This window comes from Grus americana, chromosome 2 (genome assembly GCF_028858705.1).
Source record: "Grus americana isolate bGruAme1 chromosome 2, bGruAme1.mat, whole genome shotgun sequence".
Classification (NCBI taxonomy): Eukaryota; Metazoa; Chordata; class Aves; order Gruiformes; family Gruidae; genus Grus; species Grus americana.
The window spans coordinates 158883701-158908529 of record NC_072853.1 but is presented as its reverse complement, the minus strand read 5'-3'; the positions used below and the strand labels follow the sequence as shown (position 1 = coordinate 158908529).

General features: G+C 40.4%; 1 protein-coding gene across 3 annotated transcripts in view; it reads right to left on the bottom strand.

Annotated features, from left to right (window-relative positions):
* The window catches only part of PTPRN2 (protein tyrosine phosphatase receptor type N2), a 665329-nt gene that overhangs the window by 66379 nt on the left and 574121 nt on the right, over positions 1 to 24829 (bottom strand). For all 3 annotated transcript variants that reach the window (XM_054817056.1, XM_054817058.1, XM_054817057.1), the window contains one exon: positions 21314 to 21508. In XM_054817056.1, coding sequence (XP_054673031.1) covers positions 21314 to 21508 — 195 coding nt within the window. The remainder of the gene's footprint in view (positions 1 to 21313; positions 21509 to 24829) is intronic.

The window sequence follows — 24829 nt, the reverse complement described above, 5'->3', positions numbered from 1 at the left end:
CTGTGCCTGGACATGTATACTGAACATGATAAAAATAAAGATAATCCCTCCTGAGCAGAGAATAGTTGGTATATTAGAATTTTTATGAGGCAAAGGGAAAAAAACTAGCAAAATCTTACAGTAACGCTGAGCCAAGATGCCTGGCTTCAGAGCAGCTGTTTAGCATGCGGCAGGCAGAGACTGGGCAGTCAAGGACCAGCCCGTAGCATCTTCCCATTTTAAACCACAGTTTTATAATCTGATTCATTTTGACATGCCCATCACCAATGTCCCATAGACTTCAGGGACATTTTATGCAGATACACAGATCTGCCAACACTGACTATCTCCAAAATACTGAGAGATCCACAAAGCTGTAGGAAAAGAGCCGTAAACATTTGATTCCTAAGGCAGGGCTGTATGTAGCAAGGAGCTTTCTGTTGGCTCCAACTTGTCTATTTGATGATTTCAAGGATTGTATTTTAAAAAGACATTTTATTCTCTTTTTAAATCATCAAACGTGACACAGTTAAGGTAATTTGATTGCTTTTAGTGCACATGAATTTTTAAATAACTCATCTTTCTTTAAAAAGGGATACTCTTTTTACTTTTACCTTCATAGAATCACAGAATGGTTTGGGTTGGAAAGGACCTCAAAGATCATCTAGTTCCAACCCCCCTGCCATGGGCAGGGACACCCTCCACTAGGCCAGGTTGCCCAAAGCCCCATCCAGCCTGGCCTTGAACACTTCCAGGGATGGGGCATCCACAGCTTCTCTGGGCAACCTGTTCCAGTGCCTCACCACCCTCACAGGGAAGAATTTCTTCCTAATATCTGTGTTGGGTTTGCGTGGCAAGGTTTTGGTAGCGGGGTGCTACAGGGGTGGCTTCTGTGAGAAGCTGCTAGAAGCTTCCCCTGTGTCTGATAGAGCCAATGCCAGCCGGCTCCAAGATGGACCCGCCGCTGGCCAAGGCCAAGCCAATCAGCACCTCTGTGATAACATATTTAAGAAGAAAAAAAACACAGTTAGGGAGAGCTTTTGCAGCCAGAGAGAGGAGTGAGAAGATGTAAGAAACTCTGCAGACACCAAGGTCAGTGCAGAAGGAGGGGGAGGAGGTGCTCCAGGCGCCGGAGCAGAGATCCCCCTGCAGCCCGTGGTGAAGACCATGGTGAAGCAGGCTGTCCCCCTGCAGCCCATGGAGGAAGGATGAGGGGGTGTAGAGATTCCACCTGCAGCCCGTGGAGGACCCCATGCTGGAGCAGGTGGAGGCACCTGAAGGAGGCTGTGGCCCGTGGGAAGCCCACGCTGGAGCAAGCTCCTGGCAGGACCTGTGGACCCATGGAGAGAGGAGCCCACGCCAGGGCAGGTTTGCTGGCAGGACTTGTGACCCCATGGGGGACCCACGCTGGAGCAGTTTGCTCCTGAAGGTCTGCACCCCGGGGGAGAGACTCATGCTGGAGCAGTTCGTGAAGGACTGTCTCCCATGAGAGGGACTCCATGCTGGAGCAGGGGAACGATGAGAGGAGTCCTCCCCCTGAGGATGAAGAAGCGGCAGAAACACCGTGAGATGAACTGACCGTAACCCCCATTCCCCGTCCCCCTGTGCCGCTGAGGGGATGGAGGTTGAAGCTGGGAGTGAAGTTGAGCCTGGGAAGATGGGAGCGGTGGGGGGAGGTGTTTTAAGATTTGATTTTATTTCTCATTCCTCTACTCTGTTTTGCTTAGTAATAATGTAGATGAATTCCCTCTCTAAGTTCGGTCTGTTTTGCTCGTGACGATAACTAGTGAGTGATCTCTCCCTGTCCTTATCTCGACCTACAAGCATTTCGTTATGCCTTTTCTCCCCTGTTTAGTGAATGAGGGGAGTGAGAGAGCGGCTCTGGTGGGCACCTGGCCCCAGCCAGGGTCAACCCACCACAATATCTAATCTAAATCTAACCTCCTTCAGCTTAAAGCCATTGCGCCTTGTCCTGTCACTCCATGCCCTTGTAAACAGTCCCTTTTTCAAGGGAACCTAAACCCTTTCCTTTTTCAGGGAATCCTGAGTGTAAAGAGAAATGAATGTTCAAATGAAAGCACACTGAAATCTTTACTTTAGCCAGACAACCACTTTTCATGTGGTCTCGACACCTGCATCGCATAGATCAGATTCACAGGGCACTTCTTGATAGATCTTGAAAAGGTGTTTGACTATTTGAATGAACCTGCGGCAGGCGCTGCACAACATGAACATCTGCTTTACACACGGTTAAAAAAGCTACCGGGAAAGAAGCTTGCTTTAAAACATTCAGAAGTCAGACAATTCCCTCGGAGTTAAGTAATCTTTCATTTACAGTCCTTCAGAGCCCCTATGCTCATCCCCATTTTGCTAAACAGAAGCTTAGTGATTTTGAAACACTCCCTTGGGACCTGCTGGATGTACATTAAATTGAGTGGAACTTCTGATATTTTAGAGATTGTATGTCTACTCAAATCCACTCCTTAATTAGGATGTTTTCATGAGACATTCTGCAGCATTTGCCTGGTATAAAATAAATTCATTACCAACATGTCAAACACGCGCATGATTTTCCTTGTCCCAGAGCAGCAGGCAGAATAAACAGAGGTTGTCACCACTGTTGTGGTAATGCTCCTCAAAGCCTGCTGAAAAAGGTAGAGGTCTGGTCTCACCAATATGTCCACATCAAAACAAGTCCTGTAATCTCAAGTATATGCCAGTGTTTAAACAAACACAGAGCACAAAAAGACAGAGCACAGCAGCCTGGTTTGGCTTTGGTAAAGCTTCCTGAGTGCTTGCTTGATGGTGTAATTCGATGTCAAACCACCTTGTTTTTCTTTACTCAAGGAGTGGCATCCAGCGTGTGCTCTGCGACTAAATTAAGGTTAACAAATATAACAATTAAATTCTAATTGTCTGATCAATCTGCAAATACTTTCTTCAGAGATAGTACGGTTTGCATCCGTCAAGACAGTTGTTTTAAAAACACCTATTTTATTAGCTGATGTTCAGCTATCACAAAAAGGAATTATTTTTGACAACATACTTCTAGTACTGTACTTGATTAGACACTCTTTCCATGGCTGAGGATGTCTCTTTTAATGAAAAGATGGGCAATTGTTAAATTGACAGACCTCGACAGCTCTAATCGAATCTCAAATGTCAGCTGAAGAAGTGGATGGGACATTATCTTAATCCTCGTGAACGGTGAGCACTCGAATCCACACCTTTCACCTAACAGCGTGAGAGCCGCTGCTTCCAAACCACTGCTGCTCGTTCCAGAGGTGCAGAGGACCAGGCAGTGCCACGGTGCCTCTCTGGCCTCCTCTGATGGAATCTGGAGAGGAGAGAATTGGCCTCAGCTATTATTAGCAGATTATGCACTATTATTAGCAAATTGCATGCTAAACGACCATACTTGAAACAATTTGGTTTGTTATTCTCTCTAATTGACTTAAGTAAAGGCTTTTTTGCCTTTGATCCTTGCTAACTTGTAGGTTACATTGTTGTGGCACAGGACACCCCAGCATTTTTGCTATTCTGTTTAAACTTCATCTTCTTCAGTACATATTGCATGGACTGTATGTAAGAGGAAAACTTTTCTATGCAAATCCAATTTACTTTCAATACAGCACATGATTTTCTCCTTCCTTTTTTCTGGCTTAATACCTTGTCATTAGCAGCTTCACAGTAAATTTTTCTGTTCCCACTCATGTTACCGGCAGTGCTACAGAAGCTAGAGACAGGAGACACCTATCTGATTACCCATTTCCAGGCCTTCAAATAATGTCTTGTTTCTTGTACATCACTAAGAAACTTTGCTAACATTTAGGTGCCCTGTATCTAAAGAAGCAGCTTAAAACACAGTTCATGACTATTCCTCAGGACACAAACCGCTCTATACGTTGTATTCCTGGAAATACTCCAATGTCAATAGTACTGCTTTTCTATTGCAAGCTTAATTTGCTACCCATTGTCACCAATCCATTATTTCAAACCTAGTCTGCTTACACAGAATATTGCTGTTCTGTATAATTTCCGCTTGTACGTATTTCAGTGGCTTCACAGATCATGAATTAATGGATCTGTGCAAACTATAGACATCTCTTCTTGTGACTCTTTTCTTCAAAGGTAATTTAACTTTAGTTGTTGTCTGTATTTTCAGGTCTAAGGTTTTCCAACTTTTGAATTAGTCCCCCATCATCACTTCTGTGCAGAAATTTATAGTGTGATACCACTTGTAAAAGTCATTAAGTCACTTCCATCCACTTCCAGATCATTATTTGAAAAGTTAAATATAATTGGATCTACCTGTAATTCCCGTACTCTGCCAGACACTCCCATACATAGCTTTTGATCACTACTCTTTGTATATCATCCTGTAGCCACATTTCAATCCACATAATGGTCTTCTAAAAAATTGACATTAATTTTTCAATTAACTATTCATGAGAAAGTTTCAAGGCTTCATTAAAATTTGGATATATTACATCTGTTGTTTTCACTTCATCTATCGGTTTTGTAATTTTAGTTAAATAAAAAGCAATCAAGTTTGTCCAGGCAAGATTTATTCTTTATAAAATTATGCACATTCTTACTCATTGTGCAGCTACCCAATGGTAAGGATGGAGGAGATTAGCAAATGCACAAAAGAAAGGCTCCAGCCTTCCCCATCCTCTTCAATGAGACCCTCACACTTATCTCCCTTTTATGCCCTTGGAAAATCTCTCGCTAGATAATCAGCAATTTCTTTTTTAATATGTGTTCCATTATTTTCTAGGGCTGGAGTCTGGACTCAGGGAATAGTAATAGAAAGGTTAATTTCTCTTCTCCTCTTTCCTTCCTCCCACTCCTCTTTCATAAAATGATGATTACTTTATTCTTCTATTTTGGTGCACCCATACTTGTCCAGCTCTGCTCAAATAAAGCTCCTTGAGATGTGTCACAATTAGAAGAGCACCACAATATTTCTTCACATTTTCTAAGCATTTCTGACATCTCCTTACACAGTTTCACAGTAATACTGAAGTTACTTTGGGCTCTTCCTTGTTGACAGAAGGTCGGTCTTTCCCTCTGAGCTGCCATGGTGTTCTTGCAGAGACTGAGGGCTGGAAGCTCACCACACATTTCCATGAGGAATGCTCTCAGTGGTGCCCCATGTAGAAGAAAACACAGGAGCAGAGCCAAACTATGCCCATTCCTTTCCTACCTTTCTTCCTAAACAAAGCAGACCTTAAAAATGCACTATATCTCAACCAATTTAAGTCTTTCAATCGACTAACGTATTAAGAAAATCAGTTTTCTCCAATAGTTATAGTTTGGTTGAAGCACTGTAGATGTTTCTGATGCTGTGATCCAACCAACCCCCAATAATGCAGCGCCCATAGCTGTTACCAAGACCAGCTCCATCTCTGAAATGTCACTCCATTACGGTTGTTAAAAACACTAGCTTTAGTCCTAACATGGCAAATCAACTTTTCAACATTAACTGTAGAGAAGTGTGGCTTTATTGGGCTAGTTACATTGAGTTTTTACATATATATATATATAAAGTTTATATATATTTATATATAAAATAAAAATTCTGTTGTGGTAACTACATGACAGTATCTCACAGAACTCATATGTGTAAGAAATCTCAGTAAATTTACATCTGGCTATAAAATCTCACATACTTTGACTCCTGGGGAGCGTTCTGCATCCACCACTGTCAGTGGCAACACTCCTGACTTTACCGGAGCCAGGATTTCATCATCTGATTAGTCAGTTGTTTCGGGCTGGAGGCTCCTTTCTCTTTTCTAACTTGTCCTCATCATATCAGCAAGAACTGTCTAAGGTAACCACAAATGAAAAAATCTAGGAAATAAAAACCTGGGAATTTGTATTTTGTCTTTATAAAATACAGTGAGAAAATATTTTTCCTCCTCAGTGTTTGGAGCCATATTACTACCATAATGTGTTTTGATCTAATTTTTCTCCTATTTATTAGTACCTGATTACACCAGTGAAAAGCACAGTTTTGAAGCCTTTTCAATTAAGTATTGAAAATTACTATGAAGCTTTACTAGTGATTTGGCATAAAACACTATCATACATAATATGGTAGGCGATGAAGGAAAACTAAAACAAAAGGAAAAAAAAACAACAACAGAGGGAGGCAATTCTGTGGCAAAGCAACTATTCAGCCTGGTTGAGAATAATATCCCTAGATTGTTTCAAATAGGTTGTATTATTAGGAAATAAATTAACTTCCATGGTGCTGTCAGCCAACAATTAAAAATGACATCCCATAGTTTCAATTTTATATTTTTAGATGTAAAGATTATTGTAAACAACTAAGCATGTACACAGAGAGCACAGTCGTGCTTTAAGCATGCATCTGAAATAATTTTAAATGATTGTTCTTGGGTTTCTAGAGACGCATCATCTTTGCATGAGCAGTGTACATTATCTATTCAAACTGGACTATCGTGCGACTTTTGCAAGAACGACTGCAATTCACAAGTACATTACATGGCAATCGATGTTCTGTTTACCCAAATTAATATACCCTTGATGTAGTGTACATCACTGCCTCCCCCCCTCTCTTAATGCTCTGATAATAGAGTTTTGTAACTTGTAAAAGGATTACTTCAATCCAATCAGCAGGTGCTGGGATCAGTATGTGTCAGACAAACACTCGCTAATCCCTTTTCTTACAGCTCCCAGCTGCCAAAGGTGCTCAGTGAAATCCCAGTGAAATGGCTGGATACAACCTGGTGTGGACTGACGCAGGTTTTCAGCTCTGGAGGAAGTCTTGGAAAATACATGTGATGCTAAATATTGCTCGAATCGGGAGCGGTGGAGGTGGGTATGCTTTTGAAAGGAAACGTAGCTAAGAAATTAAACATTAAAAAAAATATTAGAATGCTTAATTATGGAATATTTACGCTACCTGGCTCTCTAAATATAGCAGAAGATAAAGAAATTCACTCTACAAAGAATCCCTTCTCAAGGATTATCAGCCACTTAAAGGTGTCTTCTAGGTCTTAAAATACAACCACCTCCTCCTCCTTACCCCCCTTCTTGAAATCTAAATTACGCCTATGAAGTTTCACCCCTGCAATTACTTTGCTTTAAATAAACCTCAACAAAAAGGAGAAGATGATTACCATAAAAGGAATATAATTTGCTCCCTTACAATCTCCGTATTTCTATAGCTCCTTCTGTCCAACCGTCTGAAAGTACACGCGTTACTTCTGCAGGGGAGGCGAGTATCGTTGCTGTTTCACAGATGGGAAACGAAAGGGCAGAAACTTTGAAGTGAATTTCCCGGGGTCACAGAATACACTCCTAAACCACTTATTTTGCAGGGAAATTCAGTACTCAGTCTTCTTGACCGTTGTTTTTACCTTTTCCCATGATCGGGTTTATAGACAGGGCTAAAGGTCGTGCAACGTTCATGAATCCGTACCCGATAACATTTTGTCATTAGAGCATTCCAGTCGTTCTGACTCTAATGGAAGTGGAACAGGTTTAGGTTTGGGGGTTTTGTTTAGAAGTATAGGGTTTAATTGCTTGATGAGTAGAGGAATTTAATTTATTCATGTTAGATTCTGTTTATATAAGACATACCAAACTAAATAATAAAGATTTAAAAGATGAATTAGCCAAAATCTTTCCAGTCTTCCTGTACTTCTTATGGTAGCTTTCACAATAACAATCTTTAATAATAAATAGCCTTTAAATAAAGGAAGTATGTTATTTCAAAAGATGGGGAACTAGACCTCTTAGCCAAATACTGCTGTTTCGCAGCATGGGATATGTTGTGACATTTCTTAAAACCAAAAATAAATCCAAAACAAAAAAAACCCCCAAACCTCTCCATTAAAGACAACTCTGCAGTACAGGAACTGACGCCAAGGACAGTGTCAGCTGAATTCGTCAGCTGAGACATTTTGGGAAGTGCTTCTGGTAGCTTTGTTAAAAAGCAAAAGCACAAGTTACACGGCTGAATAAAAAGTAGCAGAGAAACTGCAAAAAAAATATACAAATCAAGTCCTTTGACTCTTTGTGACAAATACTGACACCCAATTCCATTCTCACAGGAAACTGATATTTTCTTCTTAAACATAAAACGAATGTTTCAGATGACCCCTTCATCTCACTTTATCTTCTCACTAATGGTTTGAACATCATACCACAATCCAAGACATATTTGTGATTCATTTATATGCCTGCCAATGATGTTTTATGTCTGAAATGAAAACTTTAAAAATATATTACTGCACACTAATTACCTAGCTGAAAACACAAAACCAAACTCCCTGCCTTCTTCCTCTCCAAGCCCCGCTAACTCAATTAAGTATCTAAATTTGGGTTCCCAGTTGGGTACTGTATTTGCAAATTTAGATTTTAATGAATTAAAGTCTGTGTTTCTTTTTGGAGTACTTGTACAGTCATCTTCATTTACTATATATAAAAATTACCAAGAGATAAATATAGAATTCTGAAAACATCATGTTTAAAAATAATCTTCTCTTCAAGCGTGGTCAAGTTCTTCAGAGATAATGAGACTAGGAAAACCCAGGCAACCATGACCAAGTACATCAAAGTGATAGAGCACATGATGTGATTTATAGGTAGTCTGGCGAATTATGCCTCTGCTAGACAGTGACCATCTTGAGGACAGAAAGGAAAATATTATTTCTACAGACATAACATCCCTACTAGAGCAAAGGGATAAGCAGTAATACTGTTACTACTCTTCTTAAAGATGTGAATAAAAGTGAAAAGGTGCTTCTTCAGGAGCAAATCATGACTTATAAAGGAAAACCCCTCTGCTTTTCAGTGGTTTTGGAAAAAAAACCCAAACCAAACCCACACAAAAAAATAGAGTATTAAAATTAATAGTGAGAGTTTGTACACAAACACACAGAGAGGTTTGTGTGAAAGTTGAGAATATGCAATACGAAATCCAAGAGGTCTTGCGAGCCATGCTATATCCACAGCCCAGAGACAGAATATGCAGAAGCACAAGTGAACACACAGTCACCTGTGAGAAAAAGCAGGGAAAGAACAGACTGGATAATCAGCCTTTTCCTTAGAAAAGTCCCGTAACGGCCAGAGACAGGAAACTTCAAACTCCACAAACATCTTCAATGGTCAAATCCTCACACTCACGACCATTTCGGAACCACATCCCTGACCTAGGAAGTTCCATGTTTGCACACTGCAAACTGCAGAGAAGCCACCCATTACAGTAACTGCCAGTGAGGACAGCAAGCAGTGAATAAACTCTTTCTGCACAGATGTACTTTCAGGACTTAGTGGAGATGACTGGGAGAAGACATGCCTGACTCCTGCCCTACCCTTTCCATGTCACACTCAGCCAAAGCCAAGCCAACATGTAGCAGGAGACTGAGCAATGCCGGCCATGAGAAAGATGCACCCAGCTCCCAAATCTAGAGGCAGTGTCCCATTTTTAGGTAACCTTTTATCTATGCTCCGTGGGATTTTCAGCTGAGGTTGGCCTAGCTCAGTGATTCTCAAATATTTTTCTCATGAAAGCGTTCAAAGGGATTGTGAAGTGATGGTAGAAAGGGTTTAGAAATGTGTAAGCTGGAGACATCCTACCTACTCCTGGGACTCTTGGGTTTCCATGGAAGCCAGTAAGGGATAACACTTTAAAGAAGTTTGAGGAACACTGGCGTAATCCACAGACGAGAGTATTTGAAGTGACAGAGAGCAAAATAAGAACAAGGGAAAGACAATGTGAAAGAAGACAGAAAAAGAAGCCAAGAACAGAGTGTGGAGGCCAACAAAGAAGTGAAATGATGAAAAAGACATTGTACTGCAAAGAAAGAAAATCAGAAAACCAAAAACCAGAATATAGCAAAAGAAGAAAATGCTATGGAAAGAGGCAAATTTTGGTCCTAACTGGTAGCTGTCAATATTTCCTCGTGTGCTGTTTCTTTTCCTTGGAACATTTCCCTTCACATGCTGAACCAAGGAGAAAACATCGAGAGAGTGACAGTAGTAGTTTTGAGTAGACAGTACAAGTACTGCTGACTGCTAAACAGAAGGAGAAAGCAAAATAAAGGACCTAAAATTCAGTGCATGTGTGCATGTGTGCGATGGCTAAGGATCTGGCAGATTGGGAATACATTCTTGAAGAAAACTGTTACCAATTCAGAAGAGTCTCAAAAAATGAGTAGATGGCATCCTTTTCCATCGTAGAGGTAGCTAACTATAGACTGCGCACCCTCAGTTTGGTTTTCACCAGCTCTTCCAACGTGTAGTTAATGTGTTTCAGCCAGCTCCCCCAGTATGGAACAGTTTGCTCTTAGATAACGAGGCCAAAACTAAACTCGCAGAGTCAGATCTGACAAACCCAGGTGCAGAACTCCTTTATACTTTCATGTCATACTTTCATGTCTTAAAAAAGACTAATGAGGGACAAAAAAGGGCAAAAATATTATCCTTCAATACCATCCTTTTGCTGTTAAAGCCCATATGATTAGCTGTGAGAGCGGAGCACTGGTACGCCAGAGAATGGGGGTCCACTCCTGGCTCTGCATCTGATCTTAAGGTTAGTCTTGGTCAAGACAGTTCCTTGCCTGTGCCTGAGCTTCCTGGACTAAAAAGCCAAGATAACGATATTGTCGTGGTTTTACCCCAGCCAGCAGCTCAGCCCCATGCAGCCGCTCGCTCATTCCCCTCCCGTGTGGGATGGGGGAGAGAATCAGAAGAGTAAAAGTGAGAAAACTCATGGGTTGAGATAAAGACAGTTTAATAGGTAAAGCAAAAGCCACACACACAAGCAAAGCAAACCCAGGAACTCATTCCCCACTTCCCATGGCAGGCAGGTGTTCAGCCATCCCCAGGACAGCCGGGCTCCATCACACGTAATGGTGACTTGGGAAGACAAAGGCCATCACTCCCAACGTCCCTACCTCATGTCGGAGCAGGTACACGGGGGGCTGTTGTGTTGATGGTATATTTATACAAAGTCCATTTACTCACGCAAATAATGTCTTATTCAAAGCATTTCAATGATCTCTATCTATTCTGCTGGTAAGATTTGTCACTGGCAAAGACGTGACATCTCTTACATTAGCTTTTTTCTATAATGGGACACAGGCAAATTAATAGTGTTCTTTAACATACATCTCCTCCAGTACTTATGTGACTGAGACCACTGCAAATTAAATTTTGTAAATTATCACTGCTTTGCTTTTCACCACTTATGTCACTATATATTTGCAATTTCCTCATCCTGAGGAGCGAAAACAGCCTTGTCAGCTTCATTTGTACACTCCGGTAAGAGATGAGAACTGCAAATATTGTAAGGAAAAGTTTCAAAATTTAAAATGCCAAGTAGTTTTTCATTAACACTTAAAATATGTGTATATTATACCTCTGCTCACAAATATTTATCTATACTTATACGAGGATACCGTTGCTGTACATGGCATTTGTACACAAGCATACATGGGGGTATAAAGCATCCACCACTGAATACTCATATCGAGGTACATGACTCTAACAAAAATAGATGAAAAATGAAAATATTATACCATTTAAAGGGGTAAGAAGGCCTGTCTAAACACAAAGTAACACTGTTACCAAACATAATTATAGGCATTTTCTGTGTCATAAAAATATCGACAAGATCTAGGGCCTGATTCTGACCGGGCTCCCCCACCTGCCATCACTTGTGTGCATATACAGCCTTGGTGCAATTTCAAATCTCAGATCTTTCTGCTGTAGCTTTTTTCCGTTGTTATCTCAGTAGACATCTTCACTTTGGTGAGATGGATATTGAACTACCATCCTGCTACACATTCCAGGAATATGCACACAGCAAGCAGCTCGGCATCAGCTCACACATGAACAGCCTTAGCTCCCATAAAATATTCATTCATTTAAAAAATATTTGCACCCTGCTGTCAAACTTAGACAAATTCATACTGAGCTTCAGAAAATAGCTGTTTTAATGGTAAATGATGTTCCAGAAACCTCTTTCAGGCTAAACACTCTCGTCAAAATTATTTTAATAAGAAAGATTAACAATTTCAACATTAGCTGCTAATCCCCTTTCATTTGAAACTGTGCTGATAAAATTCTTTGCTTGTCATTCAAATAGTAAGTAATAATTATAGATTTGGGGCCTCCATCTCTTGCTTCATTAATAGTAAATTGCATGGAAGTCTGAAGCATAAAGTCAGCTTTGATACATCTCAAAATGCAATTTCCATAGCTTTCCTTAGCTATGTACAATTAATTACAGAGTTAATAAGGGGAATATGTTAATGAAAGTGAAATTATTCACTCAGACCACCTGGTCTTATCAAATTTCTTTAATATGTTTCCTTCTTTCTGTGAATTTGGATGACAGCAAGAACACAAATCATGGTGCGCATTGCTAGTCCTTTAGTATTTTTATTTGCAACCAGCTAAAGTCCACTTAAATATGAAAAGAATGTAAGAACTAGTCAGTACTAAATAACGGTCTGTATTTGTTTTCTTGATTTCAGTACCTTTTTAATTTTAACACAAAAATGCTTAAACAACTTTATAATTGCCAGACTCTTCAACGCTCAGAGTATAAATATAATGTATCCAACAAGGAGGCATTGTCATTTTTTGTTTATTTTCTTTAAAGAAATGTGTTGCATGCGCACATATTTAATAAAAGAAGTACAGAAATGTGCTTCAATTCACCCCCCTCTGGCAGCTACTGGAGCTCAGTTGCTATGAGCAGCAGGGTTATCGGATGTTCACGGGAATATTTTAGATAGTACAAACAGCCCGGTCAGAAGGAGACAAACCTTCACGTAAGTCATCTTAAAAATAATGCAGTTGTGATACATAGTCAGAGAAATATTTTTTGAAGACACGTCAAATCCAGAAACCAGCCGTCTTCAACAGGCATTGATGGATTTACTATAACCAGACCAAGGACAGAAACATTTTAGGACCTGGACTCCAGTCCTCATAGTCATTCCAAAAAGAAAAGGGCAGAGAATAATTCCCAGAGCAGGAACAGGTCACACTTGAAGGAGGTGATGCTTGTGAAGAGCTCGTCACCCCTCCCTTCTATTCTTTGTTCAACGCAACGGCACAGCAAGCAGCCAGAAACAAGAGGCAACCTGTAATTTTCCCCAGCTATGAATATGGTTTTCTTGCCCAGCTGGGCAACCTAAAGCAGCATTAGCACAGAAGTTTAGGACAAGAGGATGAGGGACACACGACAGCATCGAGGGAGAGCTACCAACTAGAAAAAATGAAAAGATATTACTCTAGTCTGAAACAAAAGAAGAGTCATACAAAAGAGAGAAATTCTCTCATATTTTATAAAGGCATGCTGGCGGGGGGAAGTGTGGAATATTTGAGGGTAGTAGACTTTCACATTATCTGGTTTTGACCAAAAAGTAACATAGTCCTCTTTTATGGAACAGCAAATACTATGTCACCCACAGGCGAACTTCACAGATTATTTTAATGCTTATCTCCTTATTTAAAAATGTTTCCACAGCTGCGTTGTGGGTGCATATGCAAAATTTGATCATCACAGGAGCATTCTGTCTGTGTCCTACACATTAAATTTTCCAAATACCACCCAAATTCTGATACCTTACTCACAAAACATTGCCAAGTTAAGGCCTCATCCCAGAAAGAATTGCAGAAAGAAAAGTATAATTTTTTTTTTATCTTGCCCTGAAGATGACAATAAACCGCCTTTGTTGAATCAATGGAGGGATCAAGCTGCCTTCATTGCCAGTAGCATCTTAGCCAGAGCACTTCCAAGAACTTCTGCTGGTGTAGCCCACGTGAAGAGCTCTCCGAAATACCACTGGAGTTCTCCTGGGTATCTTAAACCTCAACTGGTCTAACAGTGCAAAAACACAGTGCCAGTGCCATGTCCGCTCTTTGTCAGTACCATGAAGCAAGTCCCAGTTTCATCCTGAACTGTTAGATGTTTTCAGGGGCTCTGAAGCTGTAGTCCCATTTACCACATGTCATTTGATCTTAGTGGTGCACCATGTCTGGCAACCTGCATGAGCCATTTCTTTATCAAGGAGGTGAGTCAAAACTCACTTCCTTCTCACGCCTGAACTCTGCCACCAGCTCAGAAATACTGTACAACATGTATTATCATCTTGGGCCTCCTGCCTGAGAAGTCTTCCTGAACCACCCTCTTTCTAGTATCCTTCTCCTTGTAAACAGGCATTTCCACCTGTTACAATCCAAAATATGATTAACTGCTACATTTGCTACAATGAGTTATTAACGACTTCATGCATGATGTGAGCATGGACAATAGGACGAATACAGCAAAGAGCACTTCATTACCGAGGATGCATTTGGAGCCACAAGACAAGACCAGTAGCCTCCTGGACAAGCGTTCATCTCTGGTTTCTGCCACTAATGAGCCTCTCGGAAGCAGCTGAGGACCCAGTAACATCCCTTGGCTTTAATCTGAAGTATCAAAACCCAGACCTTTTTCATTAAATGACCTCCTAGCATCTCTTGCTATTTGCTTGCCTTGATGTTACCTGGATGTTCTCTAGAAATGGAAAAAAGCTGGGAGAAACAGAAGAAAGTTCAGATAACCACTAAGTTCTGTTTCAGCCACAGCAATGATCCTTTCTTTTTACTTTGTGCACATAGTTGCATAAGCTAGTTTTGTGTCATATACTTCTCCCAATGTAATGCTTTTAAAATTAGTACTCTAGAATATTAATAGAAATGTTTTCTTCATCTTTCTACTAAAAGCCTTAGGGAATGATACAAGGTGGTTAAAAGTGTTCAACCAAAGCAGCTTAGACAAAGCTCGAATAAACACCTCACAGTGAAACGACAGACCAAGATGTAGTCACAGAAATTTGGGAAGTTATTTCTAATCATGAATACATTTGGGGAAAACAACTGACAGGGAATAATTTAGGAAAAAAAAAAAAGATTTTGAAATTAATTTCATACTATGTTCAAGAGGAATGTTTTTCTTGATTTAATACCGACTCTGTAATTGTTGTTATTTCCTAAGGCTCATTCAACAAGATTAATATAGAAAAAGGGAGGCAACTGAACATGAAACAAATAAAAATAGAAGAATCAAAGGGTAACCTGTTCATGAATATTTTTTCTGAGTTTTATTGATGAAATCTATGTAGTACATACATTCATTTATTAGATTTATGGCTCTATTAGCAGAGCTGTTTTCATATGCAATGAGATTTTTTGCACTTTTCTTTGCAGCTTTTCTTTGTTCCTATATCTCAAGTCCTAGCTTTAAACAAACAGAGGCAAATGTTTCAAAATATCTTAAACATTTAGGGAGGAAAAAACCCCTAAAATGAAGGGATAAACACCATTTCATCAGCAGAAGATCTTTCAGGAGGCAACCAGCTCCACTTCTCCCTAAAAGTACGACAACTCAGGGAGAGAGGGGTAAAGATTTTCCCATCCATAGTATTTATGTCTTTTTGGGATATTGGTTATCTTGTCCCTGAGTAATGCGATACACAACAGCCTTTTCCCTTGTGACTCCCCTCATCCGACTGTTCGCGATGAAATGGCCTTTAGGGCCAGAGCCTTCTTGGGACTTAGACTTCATGAGACTCCTACAACTATTTACACTGGCGCAGCTGCAAGATAAGTTGGGATTTAGATCCACTTAGCACATGTGTAAGGAGTTTATGCTTTTAGCTAAACTTTGCCACTGACTTGTTTCCCTTCCCCTGTGAGGAAGGATTTTTTTCTTCATTTTCACGGTTGTAAGCTTTTTTAAACAGATTATTTGTGTTCTTGAAATTCATAAAGAGCTAAAGAGAAATTAATGGTGGTAGAAGGAAATGGTGGAAAAAGAAAAAAAAAAATTACAACCCACTAAATAATCAAACACACTATAATTGTGACAAAGACCTTCTTTTCCGTACCTGCAGTCCTCCCCTTTGTCCCTGCTGGCATTAATCACTCCCGTGGCACGTGTCCCTGGGTGGTGCACCGCACTCATGTACCGTGCATCACGCTCCTTCGCTCAGGAAATGTTTTGTGGTTATATGGATTAAGCTCAAGGTGGAAAGTACACCTGCATCTAGCACAGCGCTATCGGTCCTCACATGCTGGAGTTTCTCTATTTATTGAGAAAAGTGTGTTTAGATGCCTTTTGTTCATGCTTTTATTGCAGCTTTAAGAATAAAATCAAGGGATTTCAGCAAAATGTGATGCAGGATTTAACAAATATTTCTTCTTGTTCGAAAGTGTCTTCTGTCACACAATCCCCCCACTCTTCCACATTCAATTAAAAGAAAATCTGTAACAGCTACCCCATAAAGTTCATTTCAAACAGAGTTTATTTTAAAAAATGAGAGCAAGGGAAAATTGCTTAGAAACCACCAAAAAGTTACTATGAGGAGACTACAGGATACCAGCGTTATCAAAAAACCCAGGTTCAACGTTGGAAACTATTCCCTGCTCGTTACCCTTCTCAGTCCCACAGCAACCCTGCCATGGATTCAGCATCAAAGCTAAACTGGGTGCAAAATTCAGCATCCTGGGTTTGACTGATTTCCCAGCAGCAGGTCTCTGTCCCAGGAGGTGCTCACAGGTGCCCACCTTCTGGGACACAACCTGTTCCAGAACCTTCTTTTGACACAAAGTTCTCACATGAGGCCATCCTTCACTTCTCTACGGAGAAAGTCCTTTTTGGTTTTGCAGGCGAATTGCCAAAGACAAGGGGATCAAATGGACTTACACCTCCTGCACGTGAGGCCCTGGATTTCAGTCTCTAGTTCATTTCCTCCCACTGCCTCATTCAGCCCAGTTAAGAAACTTTGTTCTCCTTCTGAAAAGTACAGTACGCACAATCACAGACTATTATTATTATTTCCAATACATACAGCAGTTTCATACTCTCAGGGAGAAGAATCTTCAGACTTTCAGTTTAAACAAGTACTGCAGAGGACCTTTTGGAAATTCACACTTTCTGAAATTCTAATTTATGTATAATGCTCCAAATTTTGCACGTCTGTCTTTACAGGGAAAAAAACCTCAAAACACAGAAAATCGCTTCTGCTTCTGCAAATTCCCTCTCATATAGGGTATTCAGATAACAACTTCAAAATGTTATCACCAAAAGCACACACTCCCTTCTTGCAGTACTGTTCTTCATTTAAAAACTCATAAAAGGTTATAATTATTTTAACCAAACAAGCATGGCAATACATGAAGCAGATGTGGGGTCCTATCTACGTAACTTACGTGCTGAACTTGTGCTTCCGCACGAACAACCCAGACTCCTTCATCTATGCTGCAGATGTCAATGGGACACTGCAGGCACAAGAAGAAACCTCCCAAGAGAAATCCTCTCTGCCTAATTCTCTGGAGACCTTCGTAGTCACCCACTCACTTCACCAACTGGAAGGGAAGTTTATGGACTCAAGTCAACGCTTGAGTAGGTAAATGTCAGGAGCCCAAGGCAGGGAGACTAAATCTCTCCTGGACACCTTCAAACCCCCTTGGTTATCTTGCTGGACTGCAAAGGGACACATTGCACTTAATTAAGACTTCTCTTGGCACTTGAAATATAATGTACATATGTGAATAAAGCGGATGGAAATATACTTCCAAGTTCCTACTTTTTTCCTCGCTGTGACCTTCCAAAAAACAATTGTTTTCTTGCAAAACGAACAGTGACTGAAATGAGGGCACTTCTTTGTTGTTTCTCATGCTGCAACCAGCCAGTCAGCACCACAAACACGACTGCATAAAACATGCTCCTCTAATTACAGTTTTCAAAGTGCTTGGATCTTTTAGAAAGACAGAATCAAAAAGTGCCATATGGGCCATCCTCCTGCTATAAATGTGAGGAAAAAGAACGTGAAAAAGGGAAAAAAAAAAGCTCTGAATGTTGTTATCGCTGTCCTTCTGGGCCTCCTGAGTCCTCCCTGCTTCCTCCTGCCAACAGCACCAACTATCTCATGCTACTGTCAGCAGTGCAGAGACACTGTCTTGGCTGCACAGGAAAGTGGCAGAAATGCAGGATTTTTCTCTTTGAAAGACTGGTTTCAGTCCAGGTGAGGAGACTGCCCCACAGCCACATGGGTTTGGAAGATTACTGGCTTCTCCAGACCTTGAGATGGACTCCATAAACGATGGACTAACCACAAGTAGCAAGTTCTTCAAGAAAACAGTACCTGTGGCTAACCGCAAACTCCAATAAAACCAAACCTGAGAGGTGGCTTGGATATCACCTCAGGTATGACCTGCTAGCATTTTCCACCAAATTAAACAGCATTGCAGAAACGTTTCTGACCAACGCCACCTCTCAGCGAGACTACACAGAGTCATTCAGCAGTCACAGACACGTATCTTCTAAGCTACTTTCGTTAAAGATTTATTCTGCTTATAAATCAAAATAAAATATTTCCTGATGCCACTTTATACAGCAAGCCATTGTTTTATTTTCTCTGGGGAGATCCTGGCACCTATGAACAATAAAGACCAAGGATCCTTCGCTCAGCTAACTGCTACTTCGCTGCACAATGTGGAGCTGAAAAACACATTTACAGAGCTCTAAGTGCATTTACCCTGCAAAGCAGATGGTATTTGCCATTCTTACTAGGCCCCTCGCTAATGTTTCTCATTGCTTTTTTAGACACTGAGATATTTTTCCCTGAAAATATCTACCAAATTTAAAAGATAAGAGGACTGTGGCAGCAGGAAATAGGAAGAACTGGAAAACTTCTTGTATCGAACGGTATAAAAGGTGCAAAGTGGCCCCTCGCTCTCCTCGACTTGTAGCTGCAGGGCAAGGGGAAGGAAAGCTCACCTCAGGCGAGCCTCTTCTACTGCTGAAGTCCAACACACCACAGCATCTCCAGAGGGAGAGAAATTCAAGCAAATAAGCTATTACAAATATATGCATTTATTTTTGAGCAACACATAAATTGGGTCAGCTCTCCGGTTTCAGTGTGACCCATGGTGACACCAAACATGAGCATTTCTGATCAAGTCCAATCATCTGCTTCAGTGCTGTAGCTGAGCGATGCTGATCTTCCCATGTAAACCTAACCTAGCTTTGCCTTCAGCAAATCTTGAATTTACGGTTTAACCACTTCCCTTAAGTAAACATCCCACTGCCTGCCTGACCCTCCTATTAGGCTTGCCCTGAGATCCAGGCTAAATGCATCCGTTCGATTCTAACCCATATTTTCTTCCTAATTGTATCATCCGCGTCTATTAAGAACAATTTTTCCCCAGCCTGTATTTCGAAGCACATAGGCAGACTCCCCTGAATCACTGATTTGTGTTTGTTCAGTTTAGACTAAACAAATCAACTGCTTTTACTCTCTCTGTGTGGTTTGTACTCTCAAGGCACTACAGCATTTCTTTTACCCTTCTCTGAACCCTCACCATCTAAGACCTAACACATGCTGTTAGAGAGCTAACATATGTACGAGTTCATTCAGGGTTAAACAGGATTGACTGAATTACGAACACTGAACACCGTAACAGTGGTCTTGACCAATCTGACCATTTTTTTTAAGTTTATTTATCGCCATATGAAGACAACTCTTTCTTGCAATTTTGCAGAGATTCCCAGAGCCAGAGTAAGTGGTTCCCATATGCAACTTTCCCTCCTTCAAGCTTGATTTTGTGATTTTTTTATTTTCCCCAATAATATAATTGGAAACAATTTTGCTCAATTTAAAGTAGTTGAAACTGTTTGCAAATATTAAATGCCTATTTCCATCTATGTAGGAAATTTTGCTTTTATTTCCATACAAATATATTGCCTTAGAACCTTTCCCCAAGCATTTCAGATAACTGTGAAAGGAAATCAAGTGAATTTTAATTCTGGTTAGGCAAAAGTAGGACAGTAAAAACTACGACAAATGTTTTTGTGTCATGGGAGCAATCATTCCAAACTGCACTTGTTATACCAGATTTTAACATAATACTTAATTAACTCCTTTTTTGGGGGGGGGGGGGGGGGGGGAATAGGCAGGGGCAGAGGCAGAAGTATTTACTCAGGATGACATACTCTGATGAAGCATCTGGTTTGTAAACCTGCCCTGCTTTTGCTCAGTTTTATAGCTGACCTGGCCAAGGCTGAAGGAGGTCAGGAACTTGGCTGAGGTCAAATCAGCTCTATGGGTTTTGCCTGCCTTCGTTCCATTCTCCATTAGGTGAGGTGGCTTATAAGAACTTGAAAAATATCTGAGAAAATAGTACTTTCAAATATAAGTCCAGAAAAAGAGAGAAAGAAGGGGAAAAATTATGACCCAGAAGTATGGCATGGTGGAGAGAAATTTTCTTCTGAGAAACGCCACTGATGAGTCTTCTCAGCAGCCCGTAAAGAAATCAACAGGGAAGTTTCCAAAAGCACGGCAACACTACCAGCTGGAAAGGGCGTTTACTTTAGATCAACCGTAATAAGAAATAGCAGAAATGAAATACAGAAAGCAAAATAGCACCTGACTCATCATCTTCACCATCATCTAACTTCTTCTTAGTTAATTTCAATGCTCTCTACCAAGACAGCAAATATTTAAAGGAGGAGGAAAATAAAGCACAAAAAAATGGGGGATTACTCCACAGCTCTCCCAGCAGGACACGACCAGAGAGACAGAAACCACCTGCAGCAAGTCCCAGTCGCTGGACCCTGTGTGTCTTGGGCTGCTAAAGCCGTTTCTTACAGACACACAGATCGATCTTCACGTGTCCATCTTCTACACTGATACTGGTCGCAAGTCATGTTTGGAAGTAACCCAAGTTTTCCAGTGCAGACTCCATCAATATTATATATTTTTTCCAGCTTGGAAGAAATCCAGTCAAGGAAAACAAAATTCAGGCTAGGCTCAAAATTCAGTTCCCTTTTCTAAGAGTAATTGAAAATAAATTGTTCCGTACCACTAATACTCTGTCGCCTTCTCGGCTCAGATACCTCCACACACTAAAGATACATGAGAAAAAGCAGCAAGCTGATCAGGAATTTAGCAGTTTTCTTCAGCTGTCCAAGCTGAGGTGAACGTAAATTAATAGAACAAAAGGACAACACAGGGCTTATCTTTTTCAAAGCAAGCACGCAAACAATTCGTATGTCCACGATAAAAGAATGTTCCCCAGAGAGGAAAAAAACCCCAATATAATGAAAAAGAACTGGAAATAAAAATCCCTTTAGTTTTAATTGTACAAAGCTAAGATTACCAGCAAAGCTCAGGCATGTTTTTTACCTGTGAAAAGACAGCTTCCCTTTCTTCAAAAGTTCTCTCTTTCCTAAAGCTGAGCAGGTACCTGAAATTCTGATGCCATTTCTCGTGCCGTGAAGACAAAAACGCCTTACCAAGATCATGTGACCGGTGGAGATGTCCATGTTGGACTGGACTGGCTCCTCGCACCAGGACGACGTGCTGCTCCGGGCCGAGGGGCTGGGAGCGGGCCCATCGCTAAATTGTGAAGAAACACTATTTATTCGAGAAGCGTGCAGGGGCTCCGGGCGATCAGAGGTTTTCACTGCCATGCGCTGACGGCATAGCTCCTGGAGAGAGAAAAAGGCAGAAGGAACCTACGGTTAAGAGTAATTACAGGATACAGTCTATTAAAGACATATGATTTACAATATGTTTCCAGGGCTGGAAGTGTTTTCCCCCTCACTGCAGTGATTTTTGGGAGGCTGTCTGCTCTGTTAGGAGCTCTGTTAGGAGGCTGTCTGCACATCTACAAAGAGATACTCAATGAAATTACTATACGATGACTACCCCAACCTTTCAAAAGTGTAATTATGACTGTACGCACATCTCCTTTTAGATAACCAAAAATAGTATTTTGGAGCTGACTCCTCTATCAGACATCCTTTTTTCCCCTTAATATCGCCCCGCGTTCTGCGAAGCCACTTTTGAACTGCGCAACCTCCTGAAGTTAATGGGGTTGCACGGGAGTAATTGAGAGCGCTGCTTGGCCCTGGATATGCAAACTCAGCAAGCTCAAGGCAACCGAATTGATGTGCTCTCCAGTATAAATCCTAGTTGATAGATGCCTCATTTCTCTTCATTAAAATAGCAAACTCACAACACTTCCTCCCTGATGTGGGGCAGAGAGGATGAGGAATGACATTAACGAAGAATAAAACCAGAAATCTGTCACTGTATTGTTTAAGCAGCTTTGGCGAAGAAAGAAAATTCAAGCTATCACACACGCTAATGCGAGCCATGTTAAAACGCTGAACTAGATCGCACCGGGAATACATATTTTCAGTTGCTCCCATGCATAGAATTCACGTAAAAATACAGATTTCTGGTTAGGTAACAGAAAATCCTGCTGGTAAAACCGACTCCTTACAGTATAAAATTCTGACTCTAATGGGATAAACAGACCCATAGTTACACCGTCATTCTTATAATGCTTTTAGAATCAGTATGTGATTCAGTTATGTGTGGTGAAATCCCAGACAGTATAATAAAATTATCATTTTTTAACATATGTCTATTGTCCATGAGAAATACTTGGCCGCCTGTGGCGCACAGCAAGACCAGCTAGTCCATAGTGTCTGGACATATTGCACACGTGGTGCGGCTACACATTTGTCTCAGATTACTCATTCTGCACAGACGAGTACTAAGAGCACAGTCTCTTGCCTCAGGCTAACAAAATAATACAGTCTGAGGAATTCATACTATTGAAATGCCATGGCTTCTGTTTTCTTATTTATTGATAATATAGTTGCAGCCCAAGTGCCATCAGTAGGATGATCTGAAAAACTCCATAGATCAAGTGCAATAAAATCTCCTTTTCAGACAGGGGTTGGAAACATAACTTTAAGACTATGTTGGGGTTTTTCTAACCTCGCAAACTTTACCACGCTGAAGAGGGATCCTACCCCATGCAGTCGCAAGCATTCAGACAAACCCACTGAAACCATTCTGTTGAGTCTCCTCTTGCCACCGCATGGCAATGATTAAAGACCCCTTCAAACGTCTTCTTCTCCCAAAGCTTCTGTTTGACTTGCCATTAGGGATGCTTATGTGGCATTTTAATATTTTATGGTGTGTAATACATAATATATATATATAAAAATATATATATGCCTATACATTGAGACAAGATTCGTATCATATATAAACAGGATATATTTTGTTGCCTGTTACAAAAATACAGTCACCAGAAGTTTGGGAAGCACAGATTACTCCTTATATGTGGTGTCAGTTGTTGGAATAACTGTACAGACCGTCTCAAATAAAATTGCTACCTGACTCCATCGCTGCGTTTTGTATATTTATTATTTTCGTCCATGCCATGTAAGAATTTTTTAAAATTTTTACAAAAAATAGGGTCCTTTCCACATTTGACTAGAATGTTTTCTGTCACTTTGTACTTTCATACTTCCTATTGACCTTAACAGGAAAAATATTAGGGAAAAAAATTAAACTTCAAAAATACTTTGAAATAGAGTCACATATATTAGTGTTACGCAGGTCAGTTAAACTATTAGTATTAAATGCAAGACTTTTTAATAAAAGAAAAAATGTGGTTTTTTTAAAATATAGGGACAAAGAAAAAAATCTCTCCTTCTCCTTTTCTCTGAAGGATCACACACGTCATAAGAAAAGATAGCAATAGTTCAAAATGGCTATTAATAACCTCAGAACGACCTTGTAGTAGTGTAATTTCAAATCCTTGCTTTTAGCAGATTTTGGGAAAAGTATAACAGTGCGGAAACTTTTTAGACAGAAAAATAAATCTACAGAAAACCAAAAAGCTGTTCAGATGTTTAAATATCAGCCATTCTCAGAGGGAATGGTTTATTGGACTAGGCAAAAGTATAATAAGTAAAGGTATAAAAATATGCAGTCTATCACATAACTGCTAAAAGGATGTGTCTTCTGGCTAGCGTGCCATGTGGCGTAGATACGAATTTATTATATTCTCATAGACATCCTGCCACTTGACTCACCCCAACTCTGTGCTAACAATAGCATTTGTACTCAAACAGGATCTTTGTTTTTAAGTTGATCTGTTCCTGCTGCTCATATCCTGCCTCAAGTCATAATCCTCCGCTTTTACAAGTGGTTGCTGTGGAAAGGATTATAGACCTCTGCTAACAAAAAAGAATCAGGATCAAGTGAACTCTGAGAAATTAATATACCATTTTTACGCAAATGATAATGACAAAAGAAGCAATATTATAGCTAACTGGTTCTAGAGGAGATTAACCTCCAAGTAAAAAGAATGTTTTGGACATAAAGTATTTAATATGTTACTAAGAAATGTTTTAAAACTAAGTTTAATGTGTTCATGGTCCTCGTGGAAGAAGGTAAGGTTGAGAAACACAACAAATATAAGTAAGTTTCTAAAAAAATGTAACCTGCTTTCAAATATTAACACATTTCTTTCCTGACATATACAGAACCAAAACAATTATTCCCAGAACTGCTTTAACTGTCAAATGCTTTAAACAAAGCAACCACGTCACTGCACGCTGCCATAAAACACGGTTAATGTAAACAGGAAGGTCAAATCATAGTTGCAGCAAAAACACCACTGAATTTCTTGATTGGTGTTTTAAATCTCCAAGACAATGGGTTTTCCCCTGCCTGTAAACAGAAAGTTCTTATATGAATTTATTTCCAGATTGGTCTAACGGCCCTTGACAGCTCCTCCTTCCCCCACTCCCAGCCAGCCCGGCCCAGGCTGAGGAACCTGCCCCATCCCCACGTGCACGTCATCAGCCTCAGGACACCGACAGCTTCTGCTTCTTCAAAGCCACCTCTCTGTGAGCCCAACCATTTTGACTCTGGTTTGGTTTTTCAGTGTAGCGCTCCAGGGATAACACAGTTAACATCACCGCTTATAAAAGCTTTGA